The sequence below is a fragment of the Cottoperca gobio genome, chromosome 2 (assembly GCF_900634415.1).
Source record: "Cottoperca gobio chromosome 2, fCotGob3.1, whole genome shotgun sequence".
Lineage (NCBI taxonomy): Eukaryota > Metazoa > Chordata > Actinopteri > Perciformes > Bovichtidae > Cottoperca > Cottoperca gobio.
The window spans coordinates 307,712-322,649 of record NC_041356.1 but is presented as its reverse complement, the minus strand read 5'-3'; the positions used below and the strand labels follow the sequence as shown (position 1 = coordinate 322,649).

The 14,938-nt window shown below is 42.9% G+C and overlaps 1 protein-coding gene across 1 annotated transcript in view; it reads right to left on the bottom strand.

Moving 5' to 3' along the window:
• Positions 1–13,578, bottom strand: part of runx1 (RUNX family transcription factor 1) — an 83,905-nt gene extending 70,327 nt beyond the window's left edge. The window contains 3 exon segments of the mRNA XM_029446911.1: positions 11,752–11,840; positions 13,407–13,427; positions 13,521–13,578. Of these exon segments, the coding sequence (XP_029302771.1) occupies positions 11,752–11,809 (58 nt within the window). The 5' untranslated portion in view covers positions 11,810–11,840; positions 13,407–13,427; positions 13,521–13,578.
• Between the last annotated feature and the right edge of the window lie 1,360 nt (positions 13,579–14,938).

Sequence of the window (14,938 nt, the reverse complement as noted above, 5' to 3'; positions counted from 1 at the left end):
CTTGTTCATGGAGTTAGTTTTCAGCAGGTCTGAGGTTAAATCACAAACCCACCAACCGTGGGTTATATTGGGCAGATCCCAGTCTAACCATGTAATGGCACAGCACACAGGCGGGAGACACGTGGTCTGATGTCTTTGAACAACAACTTGTTTGGGTCACTTCGGCGTACATTGCATTGACTTTCATTCCTTTAACCTTAACAATAACCAACTTCTTGTCCCCAAATACTTTCGGAGGCAAGTCCCACATTGTGATGAATAAAACTACTTATCGTATCACTCAGAATATATCCAGTTTGTATGGGAAATATAATCACGGGAAGGTGAGCCAATAGTTTAGTTAATCAAAGAATAGAATAGAACCCATTCTGTGGGCCCCACACTAAGTTTTGTAAAAGCGCCCTGCAGGTGCACAGGACGACATTTAAAACAAAGCGACCCCCAGTCCTACCACCACGACGCCCTGCAGTGTCTCACTCCTCACGCTTTGTTCCCACAGTTCAAATTATAAAACTACCTCACTTATTGGAACACAAAATCGGTGGAGGGTCTGCTGCACAGGCCTTTCCTGCGGATGCAGAAACACTCTAAAAAGGAGCACACAGGCCGCCGATAAACTTCAACACACTCAACTTCACTGTACAACACCTTGATCTTAATGAAACTAGCGTTGAAGCCAAACTCCTCTATAACTTTCCAGAGGATGTTGTGCTCAACGCGGTCAAAAGCTTTTTCCTGGCCTAGAGAAATCAGACCAGTATTAATGCCGAATGAGCTGGCAACCTCCAAAACAATCTGGATTAGGTAGACATTGTCTACTATAGACCTACCGGGCACACAGTAGGTCTAGTCCCGGTAGATGACCTGCTCCATAGCCCCCCCCCCATCCTGGTGGCCAGGGCCTTGGACAGAATCTTGAATCCACACACAGCAAAGACACAGGGTGCCAGTTACCAATGTCCTGCGGGTTTCCCTTCTTGGGCAGAAGTGTTATCACAGCTCTGCGGCAGGATATCGGCATGGAACCAGAGGTCATCTAAAAGTTATCTTGCTAAGATGTCCCAGAAGGCTTTAAAAAAAACTCTACGGTCGATGCCGGACAGGGACAGGCTCTCGTGATGTGTCCCTCCTCCCCGCAACCAAAACATTTCATAACCGATGAGGTGGCAAAAATCACGTCATAATCATCTACTCTGAAATGGAAGCGGAGGTTGAGCTCCACATCCCGGTTATTAAGTCAAGTCAGACATTAGATTGGTTTGAGTAAGTGGCAGTATCTGCACAAACATCTCGTTTACTGTCTCCACAACGTGTTTCACCTTCTCCATCTGGTCCAGGAAAATGATGACGGCGCTGTTCATCCATGCGGGCAACCTAACGCTGTCCGACCTTCCCCCCCACAGCTATATAGCCAATATACTGCAAGGGAAGCCGGCTAATATTTTAATGCCATGCTTCCTCGTGAGTTTGGTGAAATCGCTATTTACCATGACATCAGACGCCAACTGGCAAGCAAAAGAAAACCCCACAAAACACCTCCAAACTTTGAATTCAAATGAAATAAAACATACAATAAACATAGTTAACAATTCACACTATTGAAGTAACTTTGAAGGTGTTAACAAAGCAACAAAATACATTAACCATGTCTTCTGTACATGTAGAGTACAGAGTACCTGAGCATGTAGAGTACAGAATACATGAGCATATAGAGTACCTGAGCATGTAGAGCAGGGGTGAGGAACCTTTTTCCTATCAAGGGCCATTTAATTTTTTACAAAATCCTTCGAGGGCCGTACTAATTATTGAACTCATAACCTCTTCAATTTCTTTTAAGACACAGCCCATTCATTTCACCTGTGCAAAAAATCAACGGGGAAATGTATCTCTTCACGCAAAATAACATATGAAGTAAAAAGGCAGTACACAATAATTAAATAGAATAAAAAAATATATAGAAAATAAAGTGAATATTGCACATGGCAGTGATAATTGCACAGCAGTGGTGGAATAGTCTGTTCTTGGTGTGGTAGTCTACCTATCTATCTTTCCATGTTTTTATGTTACGGTCTGGAGAGAGCTGCTTGTTGGGCCAAACTCTGGCGAAGAGCGTTAACTTTATCCAAACGCACTCGTCCTTTCAGCTCGTGCAGTTCGACATGTTTCGTGCTGTAATGATGCTCGAGATAATTTTTCATCACCACAAACGCGTCCGCACAAACTAGGCACACTGGCCTTTAACTTCCACAAAGAAATAAACGTTTGTCCATTTCTCCTGTAAAGTGCGACATTCCACATCCACCTTTCTCTTTTTTACACTCGCCATGCTGCGTTCGCTGATGTCAATGACAGTCTTGTTTAATATTTAAGTTTTTTGACATGATGTGACCACGTGATGACACGTTCCGCTTGTGTTGTGTTCAAGGACCCTGACCTTGGCCAGGAAAAACAATCCGTCGCCCGTTTAAAATATTGCCGTCTAGTTTTTTTTTCTAGTGGATTTTTCTGCGTACGTTTATGAATTACCTCAAGGACCGGATCAAATGGTCTCGCGGGCCGGATACAGCCCTTCTGAACTTTTTTCTGGCGGGCAAGAGGTTGCCTGCAAATCGGGCTGGCATGTATAGCATAAATAAAACTAAAGCCTGATTCACACCAAATGCGGCGAAAACGCAGGTGTTTCCATTCCACTCCGAGCTGCAGGGGCGAGCGGAAAAAAACGCACTTGCCATCGGCTCAATCAAGCTCATGCTGCACACTAGGTTGGCGGGCCACAGAGAAAGTCACTCCCTTACTTGAGCTCGGCAAGATGTCTCTCTCCAAGCAAAAGAAACTTAGAGTTGATTCTGAAAATCGTCACTTCCAGAGCGAATGGACTGACAAATATTGATATTGCCAGCCGCAATAAGTAAAAACGTGTGTGTTTATCGTGCAACAAATGTATTTCCGTGATGAAAGAATACAACGTGAAGAGGCTCGTTTTCTGCCAGATTTCCCGTGGGCTCAGAGGAACGGAGAAGGAAAGTACAGGGACCGTTAGCATCATTTAACGGAGTGAAGTGTCCTGCTTTGTTTTAGTGCTCTCCTCTCCTTTCCTCCGCTGTGTCTGACTGACTGAGCCCCGCGAAGCAGAGGAGAGAATGTGAACGCGCAAAGTAACGCAGTAAACACGGAAACATGCACATAAACAAGATACATATAATTTAATAATGTAATTTCTCTCACTCACTCCTGACTGTATTTCTGTCTTTTGTGCTTCTCTTTAGAAGCACACATTTAAAACACAGGAGTTTCATCCCATTAATGCCTTCTATAGTACTTTTCCCTGCCACACGTCAAACTGCTACTCACAATTACACTTTCCAGTGGAAACACTAGAGACCATCTTTTAACGGATCACACCACAACGCCAAATCGGGCGAGTGCCGTAAAGTGTGGGGGGGGCTATGGCTCTCGACTTCCTACAGCCCCACTTCCGTCGCCCTTGATGGACCACTCCCATATTCATTTTGATCTCAACTACAAATCTGTTAAGTGACTAAATCTGTCCTAGACCTATAGCTAACATTACCACAACCCATTTAATGTAATGAATATTGCCAGCAAAATACTAGGAACCAAACAATACAGCACCCCTAGTTAATGAGCGTCAGGCCCTTGTCACGGTGGGGAAAAGGTGAGGACTCAAATGCAAGACGGCTGACGAGGAAGTTAACAAAAAGAGGGCATTATTCATGAAGCTTACAAAATAACAAAAATACAAAAGGTAAAAAGTAAACTGAAAAGACAAACCAGGATGACACGGCGAGCACGAGGAGCAATCAACAAACAAGGGTGACACATGGATGACGATCTGACAAGGAACACTGGGAAAGGGGCATACGAGGGCTGGGCAGGAGGCCGGCGAAGCAGCTCAGGAAGCCGGCTGGAGGCGGGTGGAGACGCTCAGGAGGCCGGCAGAGAGTCTGGGCTGGATGCGGGCGGAGCTGCTCTGGAGTCCGGGCTGGAGAAAACACTAGGGTCTGGAGAGGAGAGGGGATCGAAGGGGTCTCGGGGGACAACGGGAGCCCAGGGGCTGGGGTCTCGAGGGACTGAGGGAGCACAGGGGCTGGGGTCTCGAGGGACTGAGGGAGCACAGGGGCTGGGGTCTCGTGGGACAACAGGAGCACAGGGGCTGGAGGTCCGGCAGCGGGAGTCTGCGGAGGTCCGGCAGCGGGAACGGGAGTCTGCGGAGGTCCGGTAGCGGGAACTCAAATCAAATTTATTTGTATAGCCCAATATCACAAATTATACATTTGTCTCAGTGTGCTTTACAGACTGTACAGGTTACGACACCCTCTGTCCTTAGACCCTCGCATCGCACAAGGAAAAACTTCCTAAAAGAAACCCCAAAATTAAAGTGGGAAAAATGGAAGAAACCTCAGGGAGAGCAACTGAGGAGGGATCCCTCTCCCAGGACGGACAGACGTGCAATAGATGTCGTGTGTACAGGATAAACAATATAGTACAAATACAACATTTGACAGAAATTATGTTGTGTTGGAAAAAAAATAGAAAGAATGGATGAATCCAGGAAAATGTCAATAAGGCTTCCCGGTGTCCAGCAGGGCCAGGTCAGCAGGCGCTGTCACGATTCATGATCCTGACGTAAACTTTATCAGTGGCAACCTGCCACATGAGAGACAGACACTCCGGGGATGATACCTCGGATGGTGAGTTAGTAACAGACATTTACATAAATGCAGAGAGGGAGAAGAAGAGAGGGAGGGGAGGAGAGAGGAAGAGAAGGAAGAGAGCAGGGAGGTGTCCCCCGGCAGTCTAAGCCTATAGCAGCATAACTAGGGGCTGATCCAGGGCAAACCTGAGCCAGCCCTAACTATAAGCTTTATCAAAAAGGAAAGTTTTTTGCCTACTCTTAAATGTGGAGAGTGTGTCTGCCTCCCGAACACAAACTGGAAGCTGGTTCCACTGGAGAGGAGCTTGAAGGCTCTGGCTCCCATTGTACTCTTAGAGACTCTAGGAACCACAAGTAACCCTGCAGTCTGGGAGCGTAATGCTCTAGTTGGTTTATAAGATACTATGAGATCTTTAAGATATGCTGGAGCCTGACTATTAATTGATTTGTAAGTCAGGAGAAGGATTTTGAATTCTATTCTGTATTTTACCGGGAGCCAATGCAGAGCTGCTAATACAGGAGTAATATGATCCCGTTTCCTTGTTCTTGTCAATACACGTGCCGCTGCATTTTGGATCAACTGAAGAGTCTTAAGCAACTTTTTGGGACAACCTGATAACAATGAGTTGCAGTAATCCAGCCTTGAAGTAACAAATGCATGGACTAGTTTTTCTGCATCATTTTGAGACAGGATGTGTCTTATTTTTGCAATGTTACGTAGATGAAAGAAGGCAGTCCTTGAGATTTGTTTTATGTGGGAGTTAAATGACAGATCTTGATCAAAGATGACGCAAAGATTCCTTACAGTGGTGCTGGAGGCCAAGTTAATGCCATCCAGAGCTTCTATGTCATTAGAAAATGCGTTTCGGAGGCGCTTAGGGCCAAGTATAATAACTTCAGTTTTGTCTGTGTTTAACAGTCAAAAAGTTGCTAGATATCCAAGATTTTATGTCCTTAAGGCATGCTTGAAGTTTAGCCAATTGATTGGTTTCATCTGGTTTAATTGATAGATATAATTGGGTATCATCCGCATAACAATGAAAGTTTATAGAGTGGTTCCTTATAATATTGCCCAAAGGAAGCATGTATAAGGTGAATAGAATCGGTCCAAGTACAGAACCCTGCGGAACTCCAAGACTGACTTTGGCTGTCATGGAGGATTTATCGTTAAGTACAAATTGAGATCGCTCAGATAAATAGGACTTGAACCAGCTTAGTGCGGTTCCTTTTATGCCAACACAATGTTCCAGTCTCTGTAGTAGAATGTCATGATCAACAGTGTCGAAAGCAGCTCTGAGGTCTAACAAGACAAGAACAGAGACAAGTCCTTTGTCTGATGCCAATAGAAGGTCATTGGTAACTTTCACCAGTGCCGTCTCTGTGCTACGATGAACTCTAAATCCAGATTGAAAAACCTCAAATAAACCATTATGTAAAAAGTCACACAACTGTTTTGCGACTGCTTTCTCAAGGATTTTAGCGAGAAAGGGTAGGTTAGATATCAACCTATAACTGGCTAAAACCTCTGGATCAAGACTAGGCTTTTTAAGAAGTGGTTTTATTACAGCTACTTTAAAGGATTTTGGTACGTAGCCAGATAATAGAGACAGGTTGATCATATTTAATAACGAGGTGTTAATGAAGGGTTAAACTTCTTTAAACAGTTTAGTTGGAATCGGGTCTAAAAGACAGGTTGATGGCTTTAGACGATGAGATTGTTGAAGTTAGTTGGTTAAGGTTGATTGGAGTAAAACAGTCTAGATATATTTCCGGAGTTATAGATGTTTTTAAAATTCCATCAGTTGAAGTTAAGTCATTACCAATTGAGGTCAGGAGGAGATTAATTTTGTCTCTAATAATTATAATTTTATCGTTAAAGAAGTTCATGAAGTCGTCACTACTGAGAGATATAGGAATAGAAGGCTCTGTAGAGCTGTGGCTCTCTGTCAGCCTGGCTACAGTGCTGAAAAGAAACCTGGGGTTGTTCTTATTTTCTTCTATTAAGGAAGAGTAATAAGCTGCTCTGGCATAACGGAGAGCCTTCTTTTACGTTTTAAGATGATCTAACCAGACTAACTGAGATTCTTCCAATTTAGTGGAACGCCATTTACTTTCAAGATTTCTCGACTTTTGTTTTAGTTTGCGGATTTGTAAATTAAGCCATGGAGCTTTCTTTTTCTGTTTTATGATCTTCTTCTTTAGAGGAGCGACAGAGTCGAGTGTTATTCGCAGTGAGGCTGCAGCGCTATCAACAAGATGATTAATTTGGGAGGGACTAAAGTTAGCATTGGAGTCCTCTGTTATATTGATATTGAGTCCTGGTATTGAATTAAGTGCTGATGGAATCACTTCCTTAAATTTAGTCACAGCACTTTCAGATAAACATCGAGCGTAGGATATTTTGCCTACTGGCTTGTAGTCCAGTAACAGGACTTCAAAAGTTATTAAAAAATGGTCTGATAAAAGAGGATTATGTGGACACACTGATAAACTTTCAATTTCAACACCATATCCCAGAACAAGGTCCAGAGTGTGGTTTAAACAGTGAGTTGGTTCATGTACATTTTGACTGTACCCAATTAAATCAAATATTGAGATAAATGCATTATTAAGGCTATCACTATCAACATCCACATGAATATTAAAGTCACCTACAATAATTACTTTATCTGTTTTAAGGACTAAATTTGATAAAAATTCTGAGAATTCAGATAGAAATTCGGTATACGGACCAGGACGGCGGTACACAGTAACAAATAAAACTGGCTTTATTGTTTTCCATGTTGGGTTTGAGAGCGTAAGAACAAGGCTTTCAGAAGAGTTATAGTTTAGTTTAGGCTTAGGATTGATCAAGAGGTTTGAGTCAAATATGGCCGCAACTCCACCTCCTCGGCCAGTACCTCGAGGAATGTGAGTATTAATATGACCAGGTGGAGTGGATTCATTTAGACTGACATATTCTTCATGTCTCAGCCAGGTTTCAGTGAGACAAAATAAAGCAATCTTATTATCTGATATTAAATCATTTACCAATCCAGCTTTCGTTGATAAAGATCTGATGTTTAAGAGCCCACATTTAATTTTTTGATTTAGTTGCACTTTTGCAGCGGTGGTGTTTATTTTAATTAGGTTTTCATGTATAACTCCTCTTCTGTTAACCATAGACTTGATTAGTTTCAGTGGTCGTGGGGCAGACACAGTCACTATGGGGATTTGAGTGGGTGACTGCCCGGAAAGAAGCACAGAGAAGTGTGTAAGACTGCAACTCTTTGTCCTGGTCTCAACTCTGGGTTGTCATGGATTAGGTCCACTAATAGACTTTGTAATATTATTGGATATGAGATCTGCTCCAGCCAAAGTAGGATGGATGCAGTCACTCCTAATCAGACCAGGTCTTCCCCAGAAAGTCCGCCAATTGTCTACGAAGTCCACATCATTATCTGACATCCACCGTGAGAGCCAGCGACGGAATGATGACATGCGGCTAAACATGTCATCATTCAAAAGATTTGGCAGAGGACCAGAGAAAACTACGGAGTCCGACATTGTTTTGGCAAATGTACACACAGACTCCACATTAACTTTAGTACACTCCGATTGACGCAATCGCGTGTCATTACCGCCGACGTGAATAACAATCTTACTGTACTGAACTGGAGTCTGTCGCGGCACAGGGCTGTCATGGCCCGGCAGGAGAAACGGGGGGCTGTCGCGGCCTGGCAGCAGAAACTGGAGGCTGTCGCAACTCGGTAGTAGGAACAGGGGGCTGTCGCGGCCCGGCAGCAGGAACCGGAGGCTGTTGTGGCCCGGCAGCAGAAACAGTGGGCTGTCGCGGCCCGGCAGCAGAAACTGGAGGCTGTCGCGGCCCGGCAGCGGAAACCGGAGGCTGTCGTGGTCTGGGTTTCTTGCGCCGAGACCTGGAAGTCCCTTGGAGACTCCGAGGACCTCCCAGGGCCAGGCGAGTGCCCAGAAATGGCTCAGAGACTGGTGCAGCCCGACAGTAGTAGGAGGTTGCCGCAGCGCGACTGGAGAGAGGGGTTGCCGCAGCTCGGCAAAAGGAAGTTGAGTGGAAGGATCGGCAGGGTTAGGCTGGCAAGGTGGAGTGTCCACAAAATCCTGAAGTCACTCAGGTAAAAGGCTATTCAACTCTGGCTTCTTAGCAACCTCTTTTCTCGCCAATCCAGGCGCAGCCTGTCGCATCCTCCAACAGGGGTTTCGCTTCCACTCACCAAACATTATAATTAAAGTGTACATTAAATCATAGGTCTCCTCGTCCATGACATCTGCTGAGTCCATGTTTCTGGTCAGATCGTACTGTCACAGTGGTGAAAAGGTGAGGTCTCAAATGCAAGACGGCTGACGAGGAAGTTAACAAAAAGAGGGCTTTATTCATAAAGCTTACAAAATAACAAAAATACAAAAGGTAAAAAGTAAACTGGAAAGACAAACCAGGATGACACGGGGAGCACAAGGAGGCACGCGGAACCATCAATAAACTAGGGTGACACATGGATGATGATCTGACAGGGAACACTGGGAAAGACAGGGATATATACACACAGACACTAAACGAGGGGAACGAGACACAGCTGGGGAGAGAAGCTAAAACACAAGGGCAAGGTGAATGGACACAGGAGGAACAAATCAACAATCACAGGGGGATAACACACAGACAGGAAGTACAACTAGACATGACACAAGGGGGAGTGAACACTTCAAAATGAAACGGGATATACAAAAATCACGATCATGACAGCCCTCCCATCAAAACAATGGGCCTTATTCACCAACCGTTCTTAAGAAGAAGTGTCTTCTTCAAACCTACTTACGCAAGCTTCACATTCACTAATGTTTTCTTATTTGGGATTTGATTTTAAGTAAGAACAAAGCAAGAACGGAAAGACACGACGGTCAATCCTGTCGTATGCACGACATCAAAATACTACATTCATTTTTTATAGAACGCAGCAGGCTAGAGGCTTAATTCATATTATTCTAAAATGGCATCAAGGCGCAGAAACAGAAGAGAAGAAAGTGAAGGAAAGTGAAAGTGAAGATGATGAATAATGAGGAGCAGAACCTTTTCTTAATTACCAAATAGGGAATTTTTCCCAGCTGAGGATTGTCCGGGGTTCATATTTATTTTCAGTTCACTTGAAATAAAAATGTATATACAGAATATACATCGAATTGTTTCACATTTATGAGGCTGCTGCGTTTAACACCAATTAAAGAACAGTAAGACAAAGTTTGAATGTCTGACCCGTGTTTTATTGGCTGCAGTCTATGACACTGATTAAAGTTTGAATCTCAAACTTCTTACTGTTGCATTTGTTTAATATTCCTGAATAAAATTACTTTGTTTGCTCCCTGGGAACATGATTTATTAGGGCAATTGAAGGCAAAAACAACAACAAACAAATATTTTAATAATATCATATATATTATTATTTAGAAATATTATTATGTAACGTCAATGTCAGATAATTTGAGGTTTTATAATAACATAATGATAATGATAAGAAAATAATATAAACATTTAAATACAAAATTAATATAATCAATATGTAATATAAATAATAAATACTAAGAATAATAATCATAATAATACAAACAACAATAATCAACATTAGAATTCAGGGGAGACAATTAGTCTACATTTTATTTGATGGGGGGCGGTAAGGGACCTGGATAATGGATGCTGGCCCGAAGAAAGTTGAGAACCACTGCTTAAGGCAGGGGTCAGGGAACCTATGGCTCGCGAGCCATATATGGCTCTTTCGATAACGCAATATGGCTCGCAGACAATTTTGAGCTGACATTTAACATGATTAACAGGTAATACATAATTATATTGTGTCATTTTAAAGTAAAACATTTAGCAGCGGATTTGTTTTTAGTTCTCCCCTCTCTTTCCTCCGCTCTGTCTCTGACTGTAGGTGAAGGTGTGTTCACACGTGTGTGCGTAGGGGGCGGAGCCCCGCCCTTCGCGAAACCGAGCAGAGGAGAAACTGCACAAAGCAAGCAGTAGACCGGGGGGGTCAAAGTCATTCACAGAGAGGGCCAACATTAAAAACTGGGACTACGTCGAGGGCCAAACACGGTCCACATGTATTGAACAGGATTCACATATTGGATAAAGTGCAAAAAGATATGGAACATATTTAAGTCAACTGCAAACGGATTGCTGAGCAGTTAAATTTTAATTTCTGAGCTGCAAAGTCGGCAAATGCGCTCAGTTGATCAGCAGAATGCTGTCGGGAACACAGCGGTGGAGATGTTTGTCAGTGTTTGGAAACCCTTTTGCCTAAAGTTTCCTGCTGCATCAGAGTCTCTCACAGGCAGTTCGGCTTGGAACGCTCTCACTGCATCACACATGTCCGTGATCACACGGCCCTGAAGTTGCAGGTTTAACAGTGAGATGCTTCGTTATGTCGCACAAACAGGCCAGCTCACATCGTCCCAGAGATCTGTGGTGTGTTTCCCTTTGCTTTCCAAAAACTTTCATTCCATTCACATATTTAGTTACTTCCTCAAATGTATTTCCCCGTGGTTGTGCCATGCATTGATTTAATGACCAAAAAATAAATATTTACCATAAATAAGAATTTCACCACATAACTGATCTAAACAAAATACCAATCCTTTTGGGAGAGCACATAGAGACCTGCAGTCTAGCAGCAGAATATTTCTTTACCGGCCACAGAGACAGACAGACAGAGAGAGACCGACAGAGAGAGAGAGAGAGAGAGAGAGAGTGTGGTTTAGGTTTCTTCGTCTTATTTTCTTATGCCGCGATGACACAAGAAAACCTCTTTTAGGCTAGCTCTGCCTTCCATTGCTTAATATGATACAACATCTGCTGAATGACCACATGGATACTTCAGTTTCTAGTCCAGAAACATTTGAGAAGATCATTCACACAGAAAAAAACACTCAAACAATCCCAAATTCAACATTCATAAGAAAATACACTTGAAAACTTTTTTCAATGCTTGAAAACCAATAGAAATACCCAAACAGAGCAACCAAACACACAACCAGACACATACACATGTACAGAAAAATACACTTACCTTGTATAAAAGCTGACTGATAGGACGACAGTGAGTCAAAGATACTGTTGGATGCCATGAAATGTATATTCTTTAGATTTTTCTTCCTCCTTAAAAAATTCACAAATACACATACAAACAGACAATGAAAGGTCTAGAGGAGATCCTCCAACGGCCATGAAACATCAACATTCATGGCCAATCTCTTAACCACAAACCACATCTATCTGTGTGGGCGTGTGCATGTGTATGTATGAGAAGGAGTGCATGTAGTGTAACTCATCACTGATCCACACCAGTACTAATAAGCCTGGATCACAGCAACAATACAATGGTTACAACTCTATAACATTCATAGACATAACAACACAAAAATTACATATGACACATAAATGTAACATGTTGGGGATTGAGATAATTTCCTGTGTATTCTCTCTGAGGATTTTAAAGTTTTGTTAGATTTAAGATTTGTTGAATAGTTTATTAGATGTGTTTGATTAGCTAATGTAACGATAGTCCGCCGAGCTAATGCTGACTAAACACCACTGTGCCAGTAAATAATATATTTCATAGTTTACTGAATGTTCTTTAACATTTTAATATCATCACTATCAATATGTAATAAACATTGTTGAATACATTGTATACTGCCCTAGCTGTTACCGCCATGTGTTCAAGCCTGAGTCAGCTTTAATAAACAATCCTACTTTTAATTACCCTACATTTCAGTGAGTGCATGTTGTAATATTTGTAAGAAACTTAGTTTTGAAAACTTTGTTTACCTTTGTGGCCACAAACCCAAAAGATGGTGCCGGAGCTAACCTCTTCCACAGAATGTTTTCATTATTTATCAGAGTTCCAAATTTCCAAATTACAAGAGACTAAATTAATGAATTGGCTATCATTTTCCCTTTGTCAAAAAGGGTGATCCCCTTCATTTCTGTTCAATATAAATACGGATAGTTTTTTTTAAGCTGTTGCACCTACATAAGAGGTTTGTTATACCACCTCAATTCCAAGAGGCAGTTAACCAGTTGGGCCGGCGTTCTCAGCCATTGCATATTCGGTTCTGCGATTTGAATACTGGTCACTCCCCGTGCTACCCACAAAGTGATGTAAGGGCTGATCAGACTGTCAAATAGCGACAAGTAGTCCTGTAACCTCAGGCCCATGAATGTTGTTCCTGATCCTCAGATGTCATTGGAGATGCTCAAAGGCTTGAAACTTAGGCGCTGTTCCCAGTTCCCACAATTGTTTTTATTCTGTATACGGCAGCAGACCCCTGATCCTAATGCTGCCGCAGAACCCTGATGCTGTCATCGAGCTGTGCCAGACCACTGGTTCTGTACTAAATCATTATTCCTTACACAAAATTTCAGTTCAACTTTAGTGTTTGCCGTTTTTCACGGCTCAGCTCGGTGTACGAGCCACCTGGGCACATTTAAAGGGACATCTACAGAAAGGATGGCACTATGAGGTAGACAGAGTTGTTCTTCTGCTTCTGCATCATTTTTTGAGAATGCCAAGTCAGTTTGAACTAAGCACAGATGTCTCTAAATGCTGTTTTGCTTTTTTATTGTAAGACTGTAAAAGTTGAATGACTCCTTACATTTCTGTATGATACAGCAACAACATAAACAGTGGAGTTGAAGACGCTGTGGTTGTGGCACTCTTACCCCAGCCGAGGTGTCCCGGTCCTGGGAAGAGGTGGTAGAAAAAAGCTCCTTGTGGTTTTTCCAGTCTACCAGTGACTTAGATGCAACGTAATCCACAAAACTCATTCTTTCTACCTTTCTCTTCTCGTGGTGGCTTTCTCAGTCTCTTGACTTGCTCGCAGCTCTTTTCTGCTTCCGTTCTTGCTCTCTGCCGCCATATAAAACATCTTCCTTTATCTCTAAGCGCTCTTTATGACTCTCTCTCTCTCTCTCTCTCTCTCTCTCTCTCTCTCTCTCTCTCTCTCTCTCTCTCTCTCTCTCTCTCTTTGGGTATGTGGTTTTCCATATCCCCTTGTTGATGAGTTATTGTCTTTGGAGTTGACTCTCTCCCCTACATTCGGTGTCACCGAATAGAGATTGTCTTTCTCTTCTATTAATCTGGCATTGTGGCTTTGGTGTATGCATCTGTGTGTGTTGGTGTCAAACTAACCACCTTCCCCCCCTCAGCCAACTGTTCTCAGCGAGGAAGTAGCTGTGGTTATGGAGGGAGAGGGCATTGTGGTGTGTATTTTTCAGCACCCATATGTGCGTTTGTGGTTTGTGTGTGTGTGTGTGTGTGTGTGTGTGTGTGTGTGTGTGTGTGTGTGTGTGTGAAGCAATGTTTAGAGACAGTGGGTGAGTCACCTTTACTTCACCAAGCTTCACTGCAGGTCAGACTGTCAGACCACTGTTACCACTAGCGTGTGTGTGTGTGTGTGCGTGTGTGTGTGTGTGTGTGTGTGTGTGTGCATGTGCGCGTGTGTGTGTGTGTGTGTGTGTGTGTGTGTGTGAAGCATCTCCTCCATATTTCAAACCTGCAGTATGGGCGTAGATGGATTATTGAGCTGTTTAAAGTGACTGATATGATCAGTTCTTGTTAGAAAATAGAAGAGCTCAGTCAAAAGTATAAACAACAGTCTTAGGTCCCAAAGTAAACCCTGTTTATTACGTATGTAAGAACTATGTCATGTGTATGTGTGCAATCAAAGTTTTAACACCTGCTGAACACACACACACACACACACACACACACACACACACACACACACACACACACTCACACACACGCCCACAGGCAACTTGACCCTCAAATCTACGCCTCCTTACACCCCAACACCTGCACTGACACACTTCTACCCCTCCCTAACTCCAACTCTGCCACCTCAACACACACACACACACACACACACACACACACACACACACACACACACAATGGAGGACAGCTGTTGCTCCACCTCCGCAGGTTTAGGTTTCAAGCCCTCATACTAAATGTGATGACCTTAGGTTTTCTTGTGATAGCCTGGGTGACATGTGACATGTGATTGTTTTTGTGTTTTTGCATCACTTTGAGTCGCATGTGCACAGTGTCTAGAAAAATAAAAGAAATGTAAGTTTGAAGACTAAAGTTTTTCTTTGTTTTTGCAGAACTGAGTGGATGAAGCGACCCTGTTGTACTGTTGGTATTGAATCAGGTGACTGAAATCTTTCAGGACAGGGTAGTTGAGGACTGG